Below are 25,229 nucleotides of genomic sequence, written 5' to 3'. Positions count from 1 at the left end.
AAACCCCCCCCCCACCCAAAACCCCCCAACCCCCCCCCCCCCCCCCCCCCCCCAACCCCCCCCCCCCCCCCCACCCCCCCCCCCCCCCCCCCCCCCCCCCCCAAAAAAGTAATCCTCATTTGTTGCAAATGTTCTGTAGCCGTGTATATATAGATGTTAATATACATGTTAATTCATGTAAGGGTGTCAGTGAAGTAACAGAGCACACAAATGAAAACTGAAGCTGACTAAACTGATAACTGAAAATCACCATAAGAAAAACAAATACAATCAGTGGGTCTGATACAATAGAATAAATAGAAATATTACAAGAGTCAACCCTAGTGCCAAGATGAAAACTTCCCATCCACAATATAAATTTAGTTTAAAGACCATGCGGTAGTTATTCTTTCAAAATGGTAGCAAAGAACTCATGTGATTTCTGCTGCATCCATCTTCTTTTAACTGTATCTTTGCAATACTTCGTTTTTGAACAAAAATCCCTACTATAACATAGAAGAAGAAAAAACACCCACCCTTAAATTTACCCCATTCTGTTTTCACCTTATAAAAAACAATGTTGACTGCAGTTTCTAAAGTAAAATGCCTTCTCTTAGGAAATAAAATAACTTCGATCATAAGAATATAAACCTGCAGTTTTCAATTTGTAGTGATTCTGTTGCACATTGTACCTTGTTTTCTGGTCAGTGAGATGTTTGAAGTAGGTTCTTACTCAGGTTTAGTTTCCTTTGAAAAGAGTTGCTGAAGATTAACTGGAATTTTATTATTTAGATTTATTGACAGAGGTGCAGTGTTTTCCACCTAAATATTGTAACTGAACGCCAATCCATATCTCTGAAATTGGATTTAAAAGGAGCCATGTAGCAATCCAAAATGCTTGCAGTGCTTAAAACAGCCTTCTGCTCCATTGCAATCTCTACCTTGGATATTGGCATTATTTATTCTTTGCTTGAAAAAAGCATAAAGGCGGCTTTTTAAATGTTTTTTTGTTTTCAGGTCTGTTGACTTGAAGGCATCAAAATAAATAATTTTTCTTCATTTACCATGACATATTTTTTTTCTCATAAATGATGTGAATCCATGATTTCAAGGAAAGATACAGATTCCAAGAAAAAGACATGCAGTTTACCTTGATTTCTATTATATAATCAGCCAATGAAATAGGGCAATTCCAGAATTATTCTGCAAGATGAAAGCTAGAGATCTTTTTGATAGGGAAAATAGCATCTTATAAGTATAGGGACATACCTAAAACACTTCATGGATTGAGAATAGAGCATTGTTAATTTCAGTAGGTGTTCCTCTTGACCCTTATGTATATCCTGGCCACCTCCACATTTAGAAACTGTATGAAGTGCCAGCGTCAATGTATTTCTATATCTGCTGCTATGTGGGATGCTGATTGGCCCATATCCTTCATCTTACAATATTGCTCTGCATTTAGAGCCATTTTTAGACTGGCCACATGCATGGACTGGAAGAAAGGGTGAGGACGCTCTCCACAATGGTGAATGATGCATTGTGTTAGAACAGAGGTCTCCAAACTTGGCAACTTTAAGACTTCTGGAATTCAACTCCCAGAATTCTCCAGCTAGGTATGCTGGCTGGTGAATTCTGGGAGTTGAAGTCCACAAGTCTTAAAGTTGCCAAGTTTGGGGACCCCTATGTTAGAAGATTACAGCTTGAATATTTGACTGTCCTATGGACTGTTCTCCCAAGAGAACTTTGTCGCCTGTGCTATTTGTAGATAAATAGATAGCTATGCAGGTCTTGGCGTGTTCGGGTCTTTTCCCATGTAACATTGAGAGTATCTTGGTGGCGTTTTGACGAGGTCCCACTCACCATCTTCAGGCTGGTACTTTCGACTTCATGCTTGTGCGAGCAAAGTGTGATCGGAGCTGCCGTCTGTATAAATACTGGTGGACAGGTTGGCTGTGTTGTCATTTCTTGATTTGTTGATGGAGTTGATGTTTGCAGATTGGCTGGCTTTTTCATAAGAACATGTGTGGCTGAGGTATTGGCTATGTGTCTATCAGCCTCCTGTGTTGTAACGACCTGGGTAATGGGCTGTGTAATGACCTTCTGAGTTCTATTGTTGTGACATCCTGGGTCTTGTGCTGTAATCTCCTGGGTCCTTGGCTGTTGGCACAAGACCCAGGATGTCACAACAGTAGAACTCAGAAGTTCATCACACAGCCCATTACCCAACACAGGAGGCTGATAGACACACAGCCAATACCTCAGCCACACATGTTCTTACGAAAAAGCCAGCCAACCTGCAAACATCAACTCCATCAACAAATCAAGAAATGACAACACAGCCAACCTCCCCACCAGTATTTATAGAGAGACGGCAGCTCCGATCATGCTTTGCTCACACAAGCACTTAGCCGAAAGCATCAGCCTGAAGATGGCGAGTGGGACCTCGTTGAAACATCGCCAAGATACTCTCAATGTTACACAGGAAAAGACCTGAACACGCCAAGACCTGCATACCTGTACCCATGAAAATCTATGAAAACAAATAGATGGCTATATATCTTTGTCTCAAAAACAAGTTAAACTGAAGCTATAGGTTGTCTTTCTTTGAATGACTTCAGCACATTATTCTTGATTGGTGAGGCTTCAGTACAGAGATGTCCCCAAAGGAAAAAAATAATTGAATCTTTTGGTTTAATAATGAAAAGTGTAAAGGTAAAGGTTCCCCTCGCACATACATGCTAGTTGTTTCCGGCTCTAGGGGGCAGTGCTCATCTCTGTTACAAAGTTGAAGAGCCAGCACTGTCCAAAGATGTCTCCGTGGTCATGTGGCCAGCATGACTAAACACCGAAGGCGCACGGAATGCTGTTACCTTCCCACCAAAGTGGTCCCTATTTTTCTACTTGCATTTTTACATGCTTTCAAACTGCTAGGTGGGCAGAAGCTGGGACAAGTAACGGGAGCTCACTCCATTATGTGATGCTAGGGATTTGAACCGCCGAACTGCTGACCTTTCTGATCAACAAGCTCAGCGTCTTAGCCGCTGAGCCACCGCGTCCAAACTACCAAAGTGTTGATAGGGGTTAGCACACCAAAGAAACTTCAATATACTTGGGGAAAAAATATCCATATACTTTGATTTGAAACTTGTCAAGCATTTTTCAAAAGCCAAACAATTCTAAGTACTGTAACTTAATCCATCTCATCATTCAACTCTTCCTATTTTTGTCAACTGTAACTGAAGGAGATATTAATTATGTGCTTTGACTCTTTTCTTTCATTGAACTTAATGCTTCATTGAACTTAATGCCCTTAATGCTGGCCTCTGTGGTCATATAACAATTAGGTAACTTTGGAAAAGTTGGAAAGTAGTTATTAGAAAGGAGGTCTGGCTATATCATACTCAAACCAGCTGTGATCAACCACAGCCCTACAGAAGTACAACTGTTGACTTTGAAGCACGCTTGGACAGATGAGCAGACAACTGTCTCTTTAGTGGTACCAGCAGTTCATTCAGTGATGATCCCTTCTTTATAAACTTTATTGCTTTCTGCAGGGGCCAATTTTGACTCTGTCGAATACTGTCTTTGATTTATTTCTTAGTGGTTCTCACTATCTATTATTGTCCTGTTGTGAGTAGCCTAAAGGGAGATAGGCGGGGGTGGGGCAGAATGTGTGTAGTGGCAAACAACCTCTACTATGTCATGGCTCACATACGTTTCTCAAGATGAGTTGATGGGATGACATCGGAATAGGGCCCATAAGTTCAAATAAGTGCCAACTTTATTGAAAAGCTGGTCAATTTTCACATTTGCTCACTGGCTGATCCTTGGGATAAGAGTTTGAAAAGACACTGGTAAACAGCTCAGTATCTTGGCAAAAGCCACCACCAATGCTGTCTTGAAGTTACAAGATGAAATAACTGACGTTTCATATATCACCCTTCAGAACCATATGCCTCTGGAAGATGAGGTATCTACTTCGATAAGTGATACCTGTTGGATATGATTCTTTCCTGGGGATACTCCTGCAATTTTCAAGTAGGTAGGCTAGAAAGTAGTTATCTGAAAGCTGAAGGGAAGTTATTTCTTTGCCATTGGACAGTAGCAAGAAAGTCATGTACATAAATTAGAATGGAATGTAAGGACAAATATGATCCTGGCCACAGAGATAAGGCATGTCAATTATAAAGTAACAAATTAGGCTTATTAGGCAAGTAAAACCTGAAAACTCTAGAACTACATGTGCACTGATAGCTCAGTGATTTTGCCTTGTATGCTAAATAAAAATTTGAGCTCTGAATTGTGGAGTGTGGCATTTTGACCTGAGCAAGGAACAAACTACAGGGAAGGAATTCTTTCAACAGTATATTTCCTGCAAGTAAATAGAGAGATAAAGATATATGCACACATAATACTGAAATAAGTGTACAAAAGTGTAATTCTGTTACATTTTGAGATCTATGCTGTACTGGTAGCAACTGTTATTTACTTCAGGACCCTTACTAATGTGAAAAATTCTACCCCATTAAGAAAATAGGCAAAAGTGACAGTTCTATTAAGTGCTATTAAACTGACTAATTTTCACATCCCCCCACCTCCTATTCTTAGACTTTATTTTCGACAATCATGTTTCCCTGGTGCTATCCTGATAAAATAAAACAGATCTTTGGCTAAACTAAACCAAATAATTTCACGATAGCCCCAATGTCATTCCATTTAATCTTTCTTCTCCAATCAAGTCTGGTATCTTATGTTCTGGAAACAAAAAGTCAACTAATCTGCAACATTCATTTTAACTGTTAGTAAATTTTTAGTCATCTGTGTGGAATGCCCTGAAAATCATACTACAAATAATCTAGTGAACTTCCTGGTTCTGATTCTGGCAACATTATGATTGATGTAGATTTCCCCCTTTCCTCTCTATTTTACGCTGTTGAGGAATGTATTCTTAAAAACAAAATAAAATGCAACAGGTTGAAAAAATTGCTTATGGGGTAAGCAGGGAAAGCTATTCTTGCCAGTCCTATTTAAAGCACTAAAGGAAATTGACTGTCTATGGAGATTCTCAATCATCCAGGTCATGGTTGTCCTAAAAGTGCTTTTTCAAAAGATTTTCTTTAGAAAATCCAGTTGCCTTTTGGAAAAAGCACTTTTGGAAGGAAATTAACATAGCTATATATTAGGTGCCAATTCGTGTATTCTGGAATACAAGTTTATAAAATAGATATAAGCACTATTATAAACAATAATCTTAGATTGCAGATTTCTTCCTGTGGATAAAGTATCTTTTTACTAATGTACTCATGGAAATGAAAGGTCAATCAATACTTAAGTTGTAGAATATTTTAAGGTATTCCTCGCTGAGTAAGAAATCACAGAAAATATATTTCTTTTACCAAGCTTAGGCATCAAAGGAAGATGTATCCAGTATCTTAACATCAAGGATGAATTTGTGAAATTGTTTAGTTTTGGGAAAGCAAGTATCCATCACAAAACACAAGAAAGGATAAATGCTTTTTTTTTCTAAATTATTTGCATCCAATATCAGACTGTCCTCATTTTGGTTAGTTGAAATCAGGGCTGTCAAACGCATGGGCCGGATGCATCACATGCTGACCATGGCCACGCCTGGTTTAGCGAAGGGGGAAAAAGTGATACGTCACGTGATGTCACAAATTTAACACCCTTGGTTTAAATGTTTTTAAGAGACCAGATAAGAAGCACTTTCAGACATACAAGTTTTCTATCCACTCACAGTCCAGAAAACTAAAGTGGGGTCCTTCCTGAGACATTTACTTTGCCTCCATTGCTTAGGCAGGCTAAGCTGCCACTTTTCTGATTATTGCAAAGTCTAGTTTTTCTTTCTAATGAAGACAGCCAAGAGGTCTAAAAAGTTTTTTGAAAAAAACCCACAAGATAACAAAGTCTATACCATCAGTGATCATGTAGCTTGATCCTAGGCTCCTTCAAAATTATTTTTCATGTTCACATATCTATACTTTATTTAAAATTGCATCTCAGAAATCTGAACTACAATATGCTTGAAGTATTTTCTTTAAAGTATGGAACTGCACCTACTTGGACTGACTCCGCACCAGTGAAAACACTCTTGATTGGAGGTAGGATGGAAAATAATATTCTATGTAATACTGCACCTGGACCTACAGTATTTAATGCTTTACCTAAAAGAAATTATACTTTTAGAGTGGGCAGCTACAAGTCTAAATAAAATTAATAATAATCATGGCTGGATTTGTAAATTTGTTTTATGTTACATTCAACAAGTAAAAGCAATGGTTTGAGATTAATGGAAAATGGAATTTCATATTATGCAATTTGGATTTATTTTAATTAATTATTGATTCTTTGGATAGACCTCCAAGAGCAAAGTCATACAATTGCAATTTCTTGAGCAAGAGATTGATTTACAATTGAGATTCTCCATGAAAGTTATCTGTGATGGTATTGGCCTGCTTTCATCATCCATCACAGGGCGGAAAGTAAAACCTGTCATCCATTTTCCAACATGATTTGAAATAATCTTAAGTACGTTGAACACGACATTACGATGGCTTTAGCCTTCTTGCTCTTTGAGAGGAATTTGAAGGATTGCACACTGGGTCATCTTTTCAAAGCAATATATGAGTTTCTGTAGAATGGGCACCTAGTGAAAAAGGGGCTGCTTTGTCCTAAGGAAAACAACAGCATCTTGACAAGGATGGATTTCATTGGTTGTTGGGTATGAAGGGGCCTTTTCAAGAATACACTGATGCAAATAAACCTTCCACAACATTCTCTGAGCATGAACAAGAGCATTGCTGCATGACCACGTGACAGAACCACATGGGATGACGTCATCGCGCCACACCCCTTGGTGATGACGTCACAACACACAATCACGTTGTTCTTTTCACTTTTGGGGGATGAAAAAGTGCCCAAGTAAAGTGAGGGAAAGTTGAGGTAACAGGTAAGCAAGTGGGAGGTCCCTCTGAAGGAGTTCACCACGATCCCCCAAGGCTCCCCTATGAACCCTACCTTCCCTCCAGGGTTGATGCTGATGGAATTGACCAATGGGAGGCGTGAAATAAGCGTCTCCTTATTGGTCCACTGACTGATATGCAAATGAGAGGGAAACGTCACTTCCTGGGACAAATCGAGCGCCATTTTCCCTTTCTGGCTCTGGGAAGGAAGGAGGAGTAGCCGGAGGTGGGTGAATGGGAGCTGGAGGGCTCAGTGGCGGTGACGGGGGAAAGCCGGGTCCCATATTGCACGGCTGGCTGGACGCCGCCAAGGCAAGGATGCTGCACCGCCACCGGTGCCCGGATTGTTGAGGGGTTTGAGCGCGCGCTGCAGGGTCGACGCGAGGAGGCGGAGCCGGGCGGGGAAGGGCGGGGCGGCCGCTGACTGAGGGTCCGGAGGAGGAGGAGGAGGAGAAGAAGAAGAAGAGGGAGGAGGAGGAGGAGAAGAAGAAGAAGAAGAAGAGGAAGGAGGAGGAGGAGCGGCGGCGGCACCGGGCGAGGTTGCAACGCCTCCGCCCGCCTCGGGGAGTCGCCGTCGAGGAACGGAGCGGTCAGGCAGCGGACGCCCTCTGCAGCCGGGACGGGTAAGTGCAGCCCGAGAAGCTGGACCCGAGCGCGCGCCCAGCGACGGAACCTCTTGGCCGCCACCTTTCTCGAGGCTCGGCCGGCAGCCCCAGAAGCCGGGGCTCCCCCTCGGGGCTTGCTCGCTGGAGGGAAACGAGGCCCGCCCTGCAAGGCATCTGCGCCCCGGGGCTGCAAGTCGGGACTCGACCCGAACTCGGTTTTGTGTTCACCTGAATCGGCCTGAAGCTTTTGGATTGGTTTGGGAGGTGGTGGTGTTTTTTGTTTTTGTTTTCGTTTTTTCCTTTTTCTTCTTCTTCTTCTCTCCAGGCGTGGGAAGCCCGCTGCCGCCGGTATCATTTCTGTGTCCCTTAAAGCAGAGCTCTCCGACCTTGGCAACTTTAAGCCTGGAGGACTCTTCCACTCGCAGCTGGCTGGGGAATTCTGTGAGTGGGAGAGTCCTCCAGGCTTAAAATTGTCAACGTTGGAGAGCCCTGACTTAAAGCACGCTGGTAAACAGTCCTGATGTTTGGACTGGAGCTCCCGGTTTGGGGAAAGAAAACTCATCTTTCTACCTGCAAGGAGAAGAAACTAGGAAGGGGTTTCAGTTTGTTTTGGCTTCTAGGGATAGAACAAAATAACCTGCCTGTGCTGGTCATTCAAGTGGTTTCTTCTTCGTGATATTTTATATTTCAGATCCCAGAATTATTGTAGGTATGTTCATGTGTCTGTGTGCTTGCATGTGTGTGTATAAACTATGCAAAGGTGACAAATGGACCTGCCTTGCCTATATACGACAGCTCTCATCTTTACATTTCCATGCATGAATGGACAATCACATAGCTGCATTTCAGCCTACATTTCTCCCAAAATTATTCAAGTTTTAGAGTTGGGAACGTGTTCTTCACAATGGAATTTGTGGCAGTCAAAACATAATATATTCTGCAATTTTGTAAACTTGCAAAATCTAAGCCGACTTCCAAAACAAATAAGTTTCCTAAGCTGCAAGGTATGGGAGAAAAAAAACATGGTCATGATGATTGGGGAGATAAATGTTGTTGTCCCACATACTTAGAGGGCAGCTGGCTGGGGAAAATTCTAGGTGACATTTAAGCCGTTCAGACAATTTAAACACATCAGATTAATAAAGTATAAGTGTGATGTCAGAGTAGATCAAGAATGTTGATCAGAAAGATTTCAAGATGTTCAAGAAAAGCCAGACAAACAGAAGCGCAGAGGAGGAAAAAGTGAGGTGAGAGCTGTTCCCAGGTTACCACATATGAGAGGTGGTTTTGCAAGACAGGCATACTCTTTTAAAACATGGTAATGTTGCCCTTATATATAAAATTGAGAGTTTAAAATTTCTTGGATTGAATTCAAGTACCATAAGCTCTTCAGTTCAGAGATGGGAAAATTGGATCCTCATTCCTATCTTTTATTACTGGTAGTTTTTGAGATTTTGAGCAAGGAAATATGACAATGATTGGGGCAGGAAGGAGTTGAAAGCACTTAAGAATGTCTTCTGGAATGGCAAAGAGTTATAAGAGTGATAAAACAAATATAATGGCTTAGGGTATGTTATAGATTTATAACATATGGCCTAAGCCATTATTGTTGGTTTACAGAGGTATTATAGATGCATTTGTGTTTCTGTCCAGAATTGTTCTTTTCATTAATCTTCAATTTTGACGAAAAAACATTCAAAGAAGGGTTTGAAATTGAGCTTTTTCTGCTGAAGGACTAAGCAACTCTATATGGCTTATAGGTTTTGGAACTGTACCTAAAACAAGATGCTAGTTTCTCTCTGAACCTGCTCTTCCTTATGTTGTTATAATAGTTGAAATTATTTTATTCTTTTAGTGTTTCACTTAGAATTTATCTATGCTGTAAACTAGGCACTGTGTCTAGAGGCAGTCTGTAGCCTTAGTGGAGGAAATCTTGGCAGGTTGACATTGAGTACATGGAGCCAATTCATGCCCAAAGGATTCTCTAGGCATGAGCCCTGCCTGCCCTTTTATTAAATGCATTACATGCATTCTAGCTTTGCACAACATTTTAGTGTCTTATCTATGTAAAAATGATAAATTGACAAATCACCATTTTTTATCCCAGTAAGTCATTCTCATCACTGTTTACCAGTCTCTGGCATCAAATGGGAAGATTTTTGTAACCATTTGTTCATGCAGTTTTTCAGCTGTGTAATGTTTGAGGAGTTTCTTGCACATCCAGCCCATTTCAATTCACCTAATAGCATATCAATGGGATTTAGATCAGGGCTTTAATTTGGTCATTACTCTATGGATTTATTGGAATATTTAGAGCCATTGCTATGTTGCAAAGTCCATTTTGGTTGCGCTTCAGTCTTCTGACAATTGGTTTCCCATTATCATCAAGCATCTTGCAGTTCAATGCAGAATTCATAGTGAATTCTATGATAATAAGCTGCCTAGGCTCTGATGCATCAAAGCATCCCCAAACCATAATATTTCCACCATCATGCTTTACAATTTCTATCAGGATCTTCCAGTGAAATGCTATCTTTGGTTTTGGCCAAGCGTATTTTTTGGTACTGTGGCAAGAGTACTTTTATCTTTGTTTCATCTATCCAGAATCCTTTGTTCAGAAGTCCTGGTCTTTGCCTAGGTGTTCATGAACAAACTTTAGTCTTGTCCTGATGTTCTTTCTGACACTGCTTCCACATGGATTTCATTTCAATTTCTGCTCATGATAGGATCCTGCACTTTGTTGTCAATAATGGAAAAGCAACCTGTAAGTAATGTGATGAAATTCTGAGGTTCTTAGAGGCTTCTTTCAGCATCTTGTTTTCTGTTCTTGCTGAGATGCTTGGCCTGGATCAGTTGGCAATTGTTCAAAATCTCCACTTGTAGATAATATTCCAGACAGTGGAATGATTGAATGATTGTTTGGCAATCTTTTAGAATTCCTTCCAAGAGACATATGCATCTGTTCTTTCTGAAGGACTTAGAGAAACTCTTTTAATTTAGCAACAAAGAGCAAATCAAACTTAAATGTCTGATATTTTAAGAAGACACGTTCCTCCTAAATCCTGTCTAATAATCTTCAAATCATTTGCACTTGATTCTAGATTCATCCGATTCTAATTTTAGATATCCGAGGTAGTGATAAATATGAGGAAGTACTTTTTCCACATGCAGACTTTACATTTATCTTTATTTAAATCACTGAGTGGGCTACAAAATATGAATGGCACTTGATATTCATTACATTGTGTCCCTTTTATCTTCATTGTTAAAATGAAGATCAAATATGTTAAAAAGGTCAAAAAATTCAATGTGGTTATGCCTACTTTTTCCACAAGTCTGTAATTTTAAATTACTGACATGATTAAAGTGTACTGCAAAGATGACAAAATATCACCAAGTGTCCCCAAGTTGATCAGGTACAATAAATATGTCTTTGCCTGGGGCAACAGAACAATGCATATTTACATTATAATAGCCTAATATATGAAAGAGAATGAAATGAAGGAGAGACCAATTCTAGATACTGTCGGCAAGCTGTCCTCAATTCTTCCTGCTTGTTTTTGCTTTGTACCTCTAGGGAAACAGATGGTTCACTGCAAATTGATAACATGGTTTACTGTTGTTCTGTATATGCTTAAGTTCATCATAAGCTTTGTGAGTAGTTAAAACCATTGATAGAATCATCTTTGATACCCTTAAGGATATACCTATTTTGACTAACCATAAGGTAAAGATTCTCTTGCACATGCATGCTAGTCGTTTCCGGCTCTAGGGGGCGGTGCTCATCTCTGCTTCTAAGCCGAAGAGCCAGCGCTGTCCTAAGATGTCTCCTTGGTCATGGCCAGCATGATAAAATGCCAAAGGTGCACGGAGCATTGTTACCTTCCCACCAAAATGGTCCCTATTTTTGTCCTTGCATTTTTTTACTGCTTTTGAACTGCTAAGTTGGCAGAAGCTGGGACAAGTAACAGAAGCTCACTCCATTACGCAGTGCTAGGGATTCGAACCGCTGACCTTCTGATCGACAAGCTCAGTGTCTTAGCCATTAAGCCACCATACCCCTGACTAACCATAGTTGTTAGCAAATTTTGGTGATTTTCATAACACTGAATTTGATAGATTTACTGCTATATCTGAGTTAGACGTGGGGTGAAATATTCTCTGGTATTTTTGATATACAGAACAACCACGGACATGAATGTCCTCTACTATTGAAATTCCAGGTATGCTAATTCACTGCTGTCTGGATTGGTTTCATGATAGGCTCCATTTCAAAAACATTTTCACTTCTTGAGTTCCCTTGTTTATGTTTAAATTATAACAAGGCCTTCTTTCCAAGAAAGAAATTAGACTGTAGCAGTCATTTAAGACAAAATTGTGTATTCTTCAATTCTCATATCTTATAATTGTTCTGGACATTACATAGCTTCCTGCCAAAGTTTATCTTTACAGATATAACACATGTGAAGTTATATTGAGAAATGTACCTCTGCTTTGTGTCTTTGTCTTTCAGGCTTTTTGACATGTTTCAAATTCCTGTGCAAAATCTTGATAATATAAGACGATCTCGGAAGAAAGTGAAGGGTATTCTTGTGGATATTGGACTTGACAGTTGTCAAGAGTTACTCCAGGTAAAGAAGAAAACTTTTGAAAATTAGAAGGCCCTTTATGATTGCATACATAAAATTTTGTGGCTATTCTGAAATGATCTCATGAGACCCCAAATGTGGGGAAATGTTTTGAAATGAGTCTTTGTCTTGGAAAAACTAAAAAAGTAGAATCCTGTAGTTCAGATGATAGGATTTTCAAACATTGCAATACTGTGACACTGTAAAATAATAAATGAGTTTGTACAAAATGCCCATGAATAAAATTAGAAATTTGATTGAAATTAGGATAGGTCAAGAAATATATCATTAACTTTTAATGATTAATTTTAATTTACAGTATATGTCAAAATTCTCTCATAAATTAAAGCCATGCTTTAATGGGAAGGGTAACATTTATATAGTTATTTTTACTTTTATATAAAAGAGTTACTTTTATATAGTTCCTGAAATATGGATTTCATTTTATATAGGCATTTTTATTTATCAAAATCAAGGCATTTCCTTTTCTCTTAATAGTTTCTTAAATTATAAACTTTATTCTTTAAATGCTACAATTTGCACTGGGATGTTCTAAATCAGGGGAATCTTTGCAGCTTGGCTACCTGGCTGGAGGCGTGAGGGAAAATGTGAGTGGCGGGCCAGTGCGCATATGCACAATTGCCCACTGGCCCGCTGCTTGTGCAAGTTGAGCTGCGTGCGCACACACGCATTCTGGCCAGCCACTCATGTGGCCCAATTCCGAATAGGTCACAGTCCGGTAGTGAACTGTGGCCCAGGGGCAATAGTTTTTTGTGCCTATCTAATGAACGAATTAATCCACATTGAGGCAGTCTTTTTCCCTTTATGTTATTCCTTCTGGTCACCTGGTCAGAGTTTGGCATAGAAGCACTATTTCCTCTGGTCATAGTCTTCCTTTTGAAACACAAAGAGTGCTTAGACTGTATATAGAGTTCTGGAACTGTTATCTTTGCATTTGTTTTTTTCTCAAACTGATAACTCTGCTTGAAAAGGAGGAGAAAAAAGGAGTCTTTAGTGACTCTCCGTCCAGTGACTCCACTTAAAGAAAGGCTGCCCTATAGAATCTTGCATAGGATAATGCAGAAAAGAGAGGCTAACATAATATGTATTCATATTACAAATTAAAATATTAATGCTTATTAAAATGATATCAAAAAGTCATTTGTGTGCCAGATCTAAGCTTTAAGTCATCATGTGCTGTTTTCCCCTTGGAGCTGGCACAAGTAATGATATTGGATAATATAATTGTATGATAGAGCCAATTTTGTGTAGTGGCTAAGGCACCAGTCTAGAAACAAGGAGACTGTGAGTTCTAGTCTTTCCTTTACCATGAAAGCCAACTGAATGACATTTGGCCAGTCAGTCACTCTCTCAGCCCAGCCCACCTTGCAGGGTTGTTGGCAAAATAGGAGGAGGGAGGAGGATTAGGTATGGCTGTCACCTTGAGTTACTTATAAATTAATAAAGGCAGGATAAAAATCAAATAAATATTGAAAAAGTCCAAAATCAGTAGTGGAGTCCTAGTAGATTCTTTCAAGACAGAATCCTCTCTTACAAACTGGGTTTGAATGGTATTGTCTCCCTTCCTGGAAGAAAACTGCCCATTTCATTTGCACAGCAAAGATTTGTCTATGCTACTATTTTGAGTTGTGAGCAATAGATACCTCATGAGATGCAGTAGACTATAATTAAAGCTTTGGCTAGAGTCATAGCATCCTAGACAAGTTTGTCAAGTGTGGGAAAATCAGAAGTCCAGGAGATTCAAACAAACATAAAGATTTACTGCAAGTGTATGCTATTTTTGAGTGGCTGTTTCCTGTAATATCGTAGGCATATCCTTTGTTAATTAATTACATTTTGTAATCCATGAGCAGTAGAGATTATGAAGGTGATTAGATTTCTTTTTTTGTAAATATAATTTGAGATTATTTGTACTGTTATCATATTTAATCATTTTCCCTACTTCAGATGCCTTTTTGCTCCTTGGGCCAATATTCTATGATTTTTGTTGCCTGTATTCTACCTCATTGGTAGCAGAACAGCACTTGGGTAGTGCACCCTGAAGATCAGAAAGGGCAAGGGAGAGGAACAGGCAGGATATCTTCAGCCAGATCATTCAAATTGAGAATGATCTCTGCAGTGTTTTTTGCTTACTTGAATGTATAGATGACCATTCTAAAAATCAAACTTACATATAGGTAAACATATCACTATTGTTCTGCCTTTATTACTAACTATTTCTGATGGTGTAAAGGTATTCAGTATTTTACTTCCATAATTTAATTTTTTTTCACATGTAGCAATATTTTTTCAAAAAGTTCAACAAAATATCCTTTTCTTGGAGTTAATACAAGTAGTCCTCAGTTAACAATGGCGATTGCAATGCATTTGTAAACATGATGTTATGTGATCACATTTCTTAGCAAAGGCAATGCCATTACCATCAAGAGCTGTAGTGGTACAGTGATTAGAAAGTAATACTGCAGGCTACTTTTCCTGACTGCTGGCTGGCTGCAATTTGGCAGTTCAGATCTCATCAGGCTCAAGGTTGACTCAGCCTTCCATCTTTCCGAGGTGGGTAAAATGAGGAGCCAGATTGTTGGGGGCAATATGCTGACTCTGTAGACTGCTTAGAGAGGGCTGTAAAAGCACTGTGAAGTGGTATATAAGTCTTAAGTGCTATTGCTATCAATAAGCAAGCACCTTGGCTTCTGACTTCCTGTTGGTTTCCCCACTGACTTTGTTCATGGGAAGCCAGTAAGGAACTTTGGAAATTACAATCATGGGAACACTTTGATGGCTGGAATTCTGAGGAATGGATCGTAAGTACTATTCTTTCAGAGGTCTCACAAGTTTGAATAGTCACTGAGCAATTGGTTGTTAAATGAGGACTACCTGTATGGGTCTTCTAAGGAAAAAAATACTTTAAAAAACAAACTACTTTTAAAAATAAATTTAACTATTTGGCCTATACTCCTTGACTACAGTATTTGTCTAGTAGAAGTCCAAATTAAAAAACTGAACAAATATTTTAGGTTTCGATAGTTTTTATGGCTTAAACATATTTTAATATTGCAGTTATAATGGGTATATGAATACGGATTAGTCGAATACATCTATGTAAAAATAGTCTTAAAATATAGTTTATATCTTAAAATCAAGGCAAATAAAATAAAATTTATAAGCTTCCTCAATTTCATAAAGAAATCCTTCCCAGATGAATAAAACACCAAACCAATTGTAATATCTCAGCTAAGTATAGATATTTAAATCTTTGAAGAGATCTGTTTTGGTTATTTTTATATTGCATTTATACATTGATTTTCCTGTATAAGCTCACAGTATTACATATGATTCTCTCCTTTCCTGATTTGATTCTTGATTCTCAATAACCCTGTGAGATAGCATTTGAAATAAATATGCATTTTAGCTGAAGAAAATATATTCTGTGTTTAATATAACTTATCATAGCTTTCTAATATTGATGAGAAATCTTCAATATTGAATGCATGGTTGAATTAATCCTTCATCGAGTTTAGTTTTACTGTACATTTAGAATTGATAACAGGAAAAAACACATTGAATATATGGAAGAATGTGCCTCCTGAAGCAACATTCCCGCAGAGATATGCATGATTCCCACTTTTCAAGTGTTTTTTAATTCCTCAAAACCTAGTTTTCTTCCCAGGACTGGGGCTTGGGTATTTTATATCCCTGGTCAAATCTCTTGTGAATGTTGTTGATGTGGTTTTTGTCTGGACATTCATATTTTATAAGTCATCTATTTGATTTATTCATATTTATATTTTGTATTTCTAGACAGCCCATCTCCCTTAAATTTTAAATACTGCAAGTTGCTCTGAGTCCTTTTGAAGTTAGATGGCCTCAAACCCAAGACATTTGATTGAATTTAAGCAGTGGGTTTTACTGTGGTTGGGTTGATTATCGCTCTAAATGTTTGAGAACATGGCTATAAAATTTACTTGTACTATGTTCCCACTTCATTCCCAAAACCATCAGAGGGGATTCTGTATCGGCAGTTTTCATTCTTGCCATCTTCAAAAGATTCAATATTTTATTACTGTGACTGACCAGAATATATTTCCCACAAACATTTAGTGCTATTAATGAGCCAGCAGCTGTCCATCCAACTGGCATATGCAAAAAACAACAGCATCCTACCAACTTCTCACTTAATCCCTTCCCTTCCTTTCTTGTTCTTTATTAATTTCAAAGGGAGGACAAAAGTACTAAGGAAAAATGCAACACCATTTCTTTGCTTAATGTAAAAAGCACGATAAGAGTCCCCCTCCATCTTGATTTCAAAAGGAGAGAGAAAACAGGGCAAGGTGAGAATTTTCCTTAGTAGGGACTAAGTTACTGGGTGAGTAAACCCAGTGACTTCCAGATTTTCTTCCTGCTTTATAGCTGAGCCAGAAATTTTGGTATTGAAGATCTTTAGCATTGTGAAAATGTAAAGTGCTGAGCTTGGATTGGCACAAACCAGATAAAATTTCAAATGAGTAGGCCTACTTTAGCTGGCCAAAAGTCATTTAGGAAGATGAAAGCAGTTATGGTCAGGGTGGTAATACCAAGTAAGTGAGGCCATAATTCACCTTTTATTTGGAGTGGAATTGTCTTTTTTTATTAAAATAATAAAAGTCATATGTCATGCTTTTTGGTAAGTGTGATTTACTTGGGCTGTAGGATTTGAAAAAAAAAACATTTGGGTTATTACACTGAGCTTTAGAATCTCAGTTTAATTTTAAAGTAACTGCATTAAGTAACATTTTATTTAAGTTATGGGATATTTTCTTACCCATCTTGCTTTTTCTTAGACTCTGAAAAATTTTGATCCAGGAGAAAAATATTTCTCTAGTACTTCATGGAATGACGTATCTCATTGGGACAATGTTGTTAAAAGAAAGGTATGTAATATAGTTATCATAATTTGCAGATTTAAATCAATTCAGTTGTTTGAGCATGTCTTGTTGGATTTTTAAAAAAAAAAACAATTTTGATTTGAACAGTTGGTTAAAAGTTGTATTATAAGACTTCCTTTAATTTCAAAACTAATGTTCTATAACAGGGGAAGATGTTCTGAAAATAGAATAAGAAATGTTGATTGTTTTGCATTTTGTCAGTTATCCTATTTCTCTCTTTCTCTCTTTGTACTTTTTTCATTAAATTGTTGGAAGTGATGCAGAATAAGTGGTTGCTTTTTCAGCATTTTGAAAACAAGTTACTACAGCTGTCAGTAAGAACTTCTTTGATAACTCAGTAATTAACTATATTGAATATCTAATTGACACTGGCATATTTATTCCTCTACAGTTCCAGTAACGACTTTTTGATATTCTGCTTTAAATTTTTTGTCTTAATTTGATGGACCAAGATTTCCATTGATATATTCCTTTAATTTTCTTTTAACCATAGATGTTGATAGATATTTGACATTCATTTTGATAACTCTTGTGTAAACTGTATGACATAGAAGGGCATTGCTTCTTCCCTTTTTTTCCTCATTTATTATTGTTCTTGGACTAAGAACAGAAGTAGAGTGCACGCTGTCCATTGTAGTAATTTTACTGATTAACGAACAGTAGCAAAAAGTTTAGATTTCACTTGGCTTTGTCCTCAGACTATTTGTATTATTATATTAATATTGTTTAAAACAGAGAAGAAAGCTAGATTAGTATAATCTCCTGAAGAAGAGTTCATATCCAGTTAACAAGACTGTGGTGTTTTTTTGGTCCTGTGCATTGACCAGTTGATACATACATTATTTGGGAGTTCTACAAATGATGCCCTTTTTTCTTGTTTTTCAGAGATACAGAACAAATCCATATTGCTGCAGCTTGTGCAAATTTTCATCAAAATTTCTTAATTCTTTCAAAAATCACTTGACTCGCTACCATGAAGATGAAATGGATCAAGAGATAGTTGTTCCTTGTCCAGAATGTTCATTTGCTTCGCAGTCTAAGATAGTAGGAAAACACCTCCGAATGTTTCACTCCAAGAAGAAAATACAAAACTATAGTGTGAGTGGTGGTATGAGACAATTCCGGAATGATGCAGTAAACTTTGTATGCCAGAAATGTCAATTTAGTGACATGCTGTACTACAATACAAAGAAACATGTGTTGGTAAGCCATTTTCAAAATCTAATAAGCGCGTATTTTGAAGAGAGGCCTGATGAAAGCGAAGAGAACTTTACTGACCACTATTGTAAAAAGTGTAATGCTTTTGCAAATAGCCGGGATTCTTTAATATATCACGTCTTAACATCTGAAGTACATAAAGATCTGGAGAACATATTGGGACGTGTAATTTCAGTTCAGCCTAAAAAAACAGGACAAACAAAGTCACTGCAGATTATCAATATTGCTCCCAAGCCGCCTACAACCGGTAATGTTTCACAACTGATTCCTACCTCTGTAGGATCAAATTCTACATCACGTTTTCAGCTTTCACTTCCATCAGTTAATCAGAATCAAAATATGGTGTCGACAAAAGCAGTTCATAATGTGGTTGCACCTTTGAACGTTTCAGGTAGCGCCAATAGTATGGCAGCTTCGACTTCTGCTGACCAGTTACATATTGCCCTTCTTTCCGGTCCTCGCCCAGCAAATCAGAATAGTGTTGGTCTTCAGGCTGCAGTTTCCCAACCAGTCTTTGTTTCTCATCGTTTCCCCTTAAAACAGCCGGTAAGACCCAGAGTTTTTTGCCTAAATCAACCCACAGGAAACATAAGCAGAGCTGTTCCTCCAGGAGTCATTTCTTTCACTCGACCTATCAGGCCTTCTCTGCTTCCTGTAGGTAATCAATCAGTCAGAACTATCAGCAGTCCAATTATGCCAGGGCCTGGAGCTATTCCAGTTAACAGGCCTTCGTCACCTGGGATCCTTGCCGTAAATCAGCCTATTGGTAGTGGGCCTGGAGTTCTTCCAGTTCCCCAAACAATTACATCGGGAGTCCTTCGGTTTAACCATCCAGTCACACCAGGGGTTCTTCCTGTAAACCCATCTGCTGGACCTGGGATTGTGCAGTTTAATCAGCCTGTTACACCAGAGATTCTTCCAGTAAATCAGTCTGTTAGACCTGGAGTGTCTCAGAATGCTACTTTACTTACCACTGGACCTGTGCTCCGACAATTAATTCCAACTGGCAAACAAGTTAATGGAATACCTACATACACTCTTGCACCAGTTTCTGTGACTTTGCCTGGGCCACCAGGTGGGGCGGCAACTGTTCCACCGCCTCAGGTACCTGTTCAGTTGATGCCATCTGTCCCAGTTGCCCAGCTTTCTCAGGGTCCTGCTACTGTACCATCCCCTGTCGCAGTAAGTTCTTCTACAAATACTCTTACCAAGACTTCTCCAACCAGTACTGCAATGAATCTAGTTCTCAAACAGGCTAAGCAATGGAAAACTTGCCCTGTTTGTAGTGAGCTTTTCCCATCAAATGTCTACCAAGTGCACATGCAAGTGGCCCACAAATGTAGCACATCTAAGACGGAGGTGACTCGTGAAATAGACAAAGTTGCTGTCTGTGCACCTTTTCTGAGGTGGCTAAAAGATAAGACGGTGAGATGTTTTTCTTGTAAATGCTTTCTAACTCAGGCAGAGCTTTTAAAACATATTTTTATTCATGGGTTAACTTGCCTTTTCTGCACCAGTATTTTCTATGATTTAAAAAGCCTTGTGACTCACACCCAATCTGTGCATAACGGAAAGAAGGAGCTGCACTCAGATTACAGTGATAAAGGGTTTCAGCTTGCGAGTGATTCTGAAGGTCATCTAGTATTCCCTCATTTTGACTTCAGTATAACTTCAAAAGAACTTTGTGAAAGAGAAGTACATCTTGTTGTACTTGCTGGTGTAAATTCAAGGACACTTATTCCTTTGTATATCAAACTGCAACAAGAGGATGCCGAAACGAGCAGAGAGAACAAGAAAGTTTCTACTTGTCCTTTTTGTTATGGTATTTTCACTAACACCGATGCTTATGAAATGCACTTGAAAGAGCGGCACCACATCATGCCAACTGTGCATACCATTTTGAAGACTCCTGCTTTTAAATGTATCCACTGCTGTGGAGTATACACTGGCAACATGACTCTAACAGCTATAGCTGTGCATCTGCTTCGATGCCGGAGTGCTCCTAAGGAGACCTCGCCAGCTATGAAGGTTGACCTTGATGAGAAGCAGGATCTACCACTTATGAATGGGGAGAACCATGAGGATGCTTCCCTTTCAGCTAAGAGGAAACAGTCTGATCATCTTTATGCTGCTGCTGTTTCAGAAGACCAAAGCGACGAGGATCCGCCATTCTTCATTATAAATAATGGTACAGCCCAAATTCCAGTAAAGGAGGTGAATTGTGTGCCTTCAAAACGACAAAAGTCTGATCATAAAACTGAAACCAAGGGAGAGACTTCAGTTGAAGATCTTGATTTGTTGGTGTTGAATCCGAAGCCATTCCAACAAAGCTCAAATGAAGTCCAAAAAAGGTTTCTTGCAGATTATTTTCACAAGAAGCCATATCCCAGTAAAAAAGAACTAGAATTGCTGTCATCCATTCTATGTGCATGGAAAGTGGATGTTGCATCATTTTTTGGGAGAAAGAGATATTTCTGCCTGAAGGCAATAAAAAACTTTAAGCCATCCGTGCTTTTGGGCTTTAGTATGTCAGAACTTAAAAATGTAAAGCACAGTTTGAATTTAAAATGTGAATTGGAGGATGTATAATTTTTTTCTAAAAAAAAGTAATCCTGATATCAGGCAACCAAGGCTGCACATTACATCAGAAACTATTCCACTTAGTTTTTTTGTAATATTAAAATATTACTGTTCTTTGGTTACATTTGCATACAGTAGTAAATTAGAATTACAAAAAAGATATTATCATTCACAAGCGTTGTTACTTTGCCTGATCAGTCCTTAGTTCTGTCCATCACTAATATTGACTATAAGAAATCAGCAAGAAAAAAAAAAGCTTAATGTCAAATTTAGACCTTACTTTTGGCTCTCAAGTCAGCTGACTTAGATGCCTACTTTGAATTATGGCTCATTAGATGTGTAACAGTCATGAATCTTAGTTTTGCCATATGAGAGGTTTTTTTGTAAGCACAGGTTACTGTAGTTATTGACTGGTGGATGGTATCAAGGTTGAGTCACGGCAATGTGCTGCTCCTGAATGATAGATTTTTTTTTTTAGAATCATAGCTCACTATTTTGTGTGAACACAACACAATCAGTGCCGTGGGGATGTATTTAGGAGTACCTGAAATTCTAGTTCCTTTTGTTCTGTTTTATTCCCTTGCTTATGATGTAGTTTTGTCCATGGGATTTTATACAATTGTGTAATAAATTTATAGTTTTTTTAAAAAAACAATTGTTTCTAAAAAAAATAAAGTGTATAGTTTTGGTAACATCAAAATTGGTTAGATGATTATAACAGTGTAATATAATCATCTTTTCTGTTTAAAATTTAAGGTGCTTGGCTTTTAATATGACCTTATCACACTTAAAAATGTTCAAACTTGGCAGTTCATAGCCAGTACCAAATGCAAAAATACTGATATTAAAACACTTTATTTGCTCCTGTAGGTACAATGGTACACGATATAATTTCAAATGGTGTTTCTGAATTTCTCCTTAGTAAGAAATTCTAGGTTTTTATAGATGTGCCATTGTTTTTCTGTATCCTTGGTTTCCAAGTATTGATAATGCATCTTGGATTAAATAAAGTTAGGAGCTTTCTGTTCAATTAAGATGTATTTGTCTTCATCATATATCCCCCAAATATGCTATTATAATTCTTAATTATGCCATTCTTGCTGGATAACTCTGAGGTGAAGATGTCCAGGTTCAAAAAAATTGATGTAGACTAAAATGGCTGTCGAGCTAATTTTATTTAATGCTATAGCTTGCTGCGAGCATTCTAGTTTGCCTTTTGTTCCAGGAAGGTATAGGTATTGCATTCATGACTGTTAATCCTTTGTACTGACAAATAGTCAAGAGCAATATTGGAAATAAGTTCTTGAACTTTGCTATATTGCTGAGAATATTATCTTGGAATATGGGATAAACGACAACTTCAGCAATCTAATGTGGGAATATGTTGCATTGTGACTGATAATACAATCTCTTGGATTATGATAATGGCAGTATGTGAAAGAATGCTTGCCATTTATAAGTTTAGGATTATTCTTCTTCAAAATGCAGAATGAAAACTTTTCTGTCACAGTGGTCGGTGGTTTGATACTACAAATAGATAATAGTTTTGTCTAGAATTATTCAAGAGATAAACCTGGTAGACATTTTAAAACAAAAGGCTAAGGCTGTAGTAGTTTTATTACTACTTTTTAAAATATGTTGGGGTTTGGATGATCGATCAGTTTCCAGGTCCAGAAGGCTAGTCTTCAGCTGCTAGAAAATAATTAGCTATTAATTTGAACATAATAGCTTATTACTGCACTATCAGAAAACATTTGGTGTGCAGAGTTTACAGTGCATTTTAGTTATTTAAAATGTTTCTTACGGCAAGACTTGTTTGATGAAACTGCATGTAAATAATTGCAATTTAAGCACTTGCATTGCAGGCTGTTAGATTTCTATAAATGGCAGAGAATTGTAAGAGGATTTACTGTTTTGGTTTCTGTTCTTTCTCAAAGCCTCATTTTCTAGGAGTTATATCAAGGTAGAGATATTTAAATATAGTTTATTATCGCTGGAGAAACTGAAAGGTCACACCTGTACTAGCACTGATAATTATACAGCAGGAATGAAGGACTTGGAAGACCTGACCCCCAAAGGCAAGAATAGCTTTCCTGGCTCTCACTTCATTTTCCAGGGTTATTGAGAGAAATACTAGATTCTGAACTGAATAACACTGTCTAAACCTATATACTGTACAAAATAAAAGCACTGCAGCCAATTAAAGATAAGACAATTACCTGCTCTGGAAGATGGTAGACTCCAAGGTTAAACTGAGGGGAGTTTAAACTGCTATTTGCTCAAAATTTATACAATATATAGTTTTATTTTTTATAAAAGGATAAATACACTTACTGGGTGTCATTACTATTGTTATTTTTAAAACTACTTCATAATTGTTTGATTTCTTTAACCAACATTGGAAACAGGAGTTCTGCTTTTGCTTAAGAGATTCCTGCATTTCATTTTAATTATTTGTATCCCATGTTATTATTTTTACAAATAACCCAAGGTGCCAAATATATCTAACATTCCTTCCTCCTATTTTCCTCACATCAACTCCTCTGTGAATTGGGTTGAGAGTGACTGGCTGAAGGTCACCCAGCTGGCTTTTATGGTAAAGGTGGGATCAGAACTCATGGTCTCCTGCTTTCTAGCATGACAACTTAATCACCACCAAACTGGTGTTCATTTCTTTGCAAGTACTGGCTCACGGTTATGGAGGAGCAAAATTAATACAATGTGGTATCTGTGAAGCCAAACATAGCTTTTGCAATTGTGCTATATTGTAATTTAGTATATACTGCTTCAATGTTTAGCTAATTGGTGGGAGCCCAACCTAGCCAGCAGTAAGTTGCTTCCTTTTAACTGTACCAAATTTTCAGTGATGGACTGGTCCTCCAATTGGCTGCTTCATTTTTGAATAATCATGAATTATCAAAACAAACAACTTACCTGGTTGCAGGATATTTTTATCTACTGTTTGTGTCAAGTGATAGTCCTCTCATTCATTGACATTTTCATTCCATTAGAATAGACATTTCATGTCTTTGGCATCATATTCTTAAACCAGGTACTCAATATCCTTGTTCACTTCACACTCCATACTTTGGCCAGGATTACTAGCACCTTTCTAATTACTGATATTGTCTTTGGTTCTGTCTTAATGATGACATCCACCTCCAGTTATGTACCTTGCTAGTAATTCACAGAGGAATTCAGAGACCACACTGAAAAATCATCTATAATAGTTTTTTGAGCAGTCATCAGTAAAATCGCATGATCCATTTTTCTTCCCTACTTTTAGTTTACTGATTTAGGAGAGGTTGAATAGTTTCTGATGTACATGCCGACATTACTACTCTATCATGTACCCTATCATTAGATACAATGAACAGTTGCTTCTGTGTAAAAGGCTATATGGTCAGATCTGAAATGACATGCTTCAATTTGTACTTACACCAAACATCATGGATGTATTCCCCTTGAAGTAAAACTTTAAAAGCCTGAAATGATTTATATTGTTACCCTTAGTAAGTGTAAATTCCTAAAAACTAGAATTGGGATTTAATTGTTCACAATCATGTTGATTTGGTAATGAAAAGGACAAATGAAAAAATACGCACCTCCCTAATCAATTTACTTTCCCTTTGTTGAACTAGTACTTTCATACTTGTCAATAATTCCAAGAAATAGGTAACGAAACATCTGCAAGCAAATAACCAAGTTCAGAGTGCCAAGAACTCTCTTCAATGAGGTATGCAGCCCAGAATTAATGGGAACTGAAATCCAAAATGAAGAATGCAAATTTGTCTCCCACAATTTAAGACTAGAAATGACTGGCTGAAAATATGGAGGTACAAGCAGAAAGAGCTGATTCCTCAAATTAAATTATATAAAGCTTTCACATGCTCCTATGATAAAGCTGTCCGTATCATAAATCAGGTTACTGGCTTACATAGATGGCATATATTACTAAGCCCCATTTCATTTTTATATCAACGTTTTGTGAATTATGGTTAAGCAAACTTCAGAATAAGAGAATAGTTCTTGGAAGAAGTTATATTCTCAGTTAAAAAAAATTGGAAATCAAGGTCCTGTAGCCTTCTGTGACAAAAAGAAGAAAACTTAAGTTAAAATCTCCCTTGTCCCACAAATTCATAGTGTATAGCTGTGGCAGGGACTGTAGGACTTGGCTATTAATACTTTTTTCCCCTGCCATCTTGACGTAAAAAAAGGCAACCATCTTGTCACACAGTTTCTCATATGCATTTAGCATCTTAAGATGGCTTTGTAAAGATATGGACAACATGC

General features: G+C 37.9%; 1 protein-coding gene across 1 annotated transcript; it reads left to right on the top strand.

The window, feature by feature from the left end:
* The first annotated feature begins 7,137 nt into the window (after window positions 1–7,137).
* On the top strand, window positions 7,138–23,265 carry ADNP2 (ADNP homeobox 2). Its single transcript, XM_026699498.2, has 4 exons — window positions 7,138–7,585; window positions 12,081–12,198; window positions 17,034–17,123; window positions 18,024–23,265. Exons 2-4 carry the CDS (start codon window positions 12,091–12,093, stop codon window positions 20,943–20,945), a joined length of 3,120 nt encoding a protein of 1,039 aa, XP_026555283.1. The 5' UTR covers window positions 7,138–7,585; window positions 12,081–12,090; the 3' UTR covers window positions 20,946–23,265.
* Window positions 23,266–25,229: the final 1,964 nt, after the last annotated feature.

Source organism: Pseudonaja textilis, chromosome 3, assembly GCF_049901715.1.
Source record: "Pseudonaja textilis isolate UNSWEBS1 chromosome 3, rPseTex1.2, whole genome shotgun sequence".
Taxonomy (NCBI): domain Eukaryota; kingdom Metazoa; phylum Chordata; class Lepidosauria; order Squamata; family Elapidae; genus Pseudonaja; species Pseudonaja textilis.
The sequence above is the reverse complement of the archived record's forward strand: the minus strand, read 5'-3'. Positions and strand labels throughout refer to the sequence as shown.

Excerpts from the sequence above, each read along its gene's own strand:
- ADNP2 (XM_026699498.2), top strand. The coding sequence starts at position 12,091 with ATGTTTCAAATTCCTGTGCAAAATCTTGATAATATAAGACGATCTCGG. Across the intron at positions 12,199-17,033 it reads GTTGTCAAGAGTTACTCCAG|ACTCTGAAAAATTTTGATCC; the intron begins GTAAAGAAGAAA and ends GCTTTTTCTTAG. Across the intron at positions 17,124-18,023 it reads ACAATGTTGTTAAAAGAAAG|AGATACAGAACAAATCCATA; the intron begins GTATGTAATATA and ends CTTGTTTTTCAG.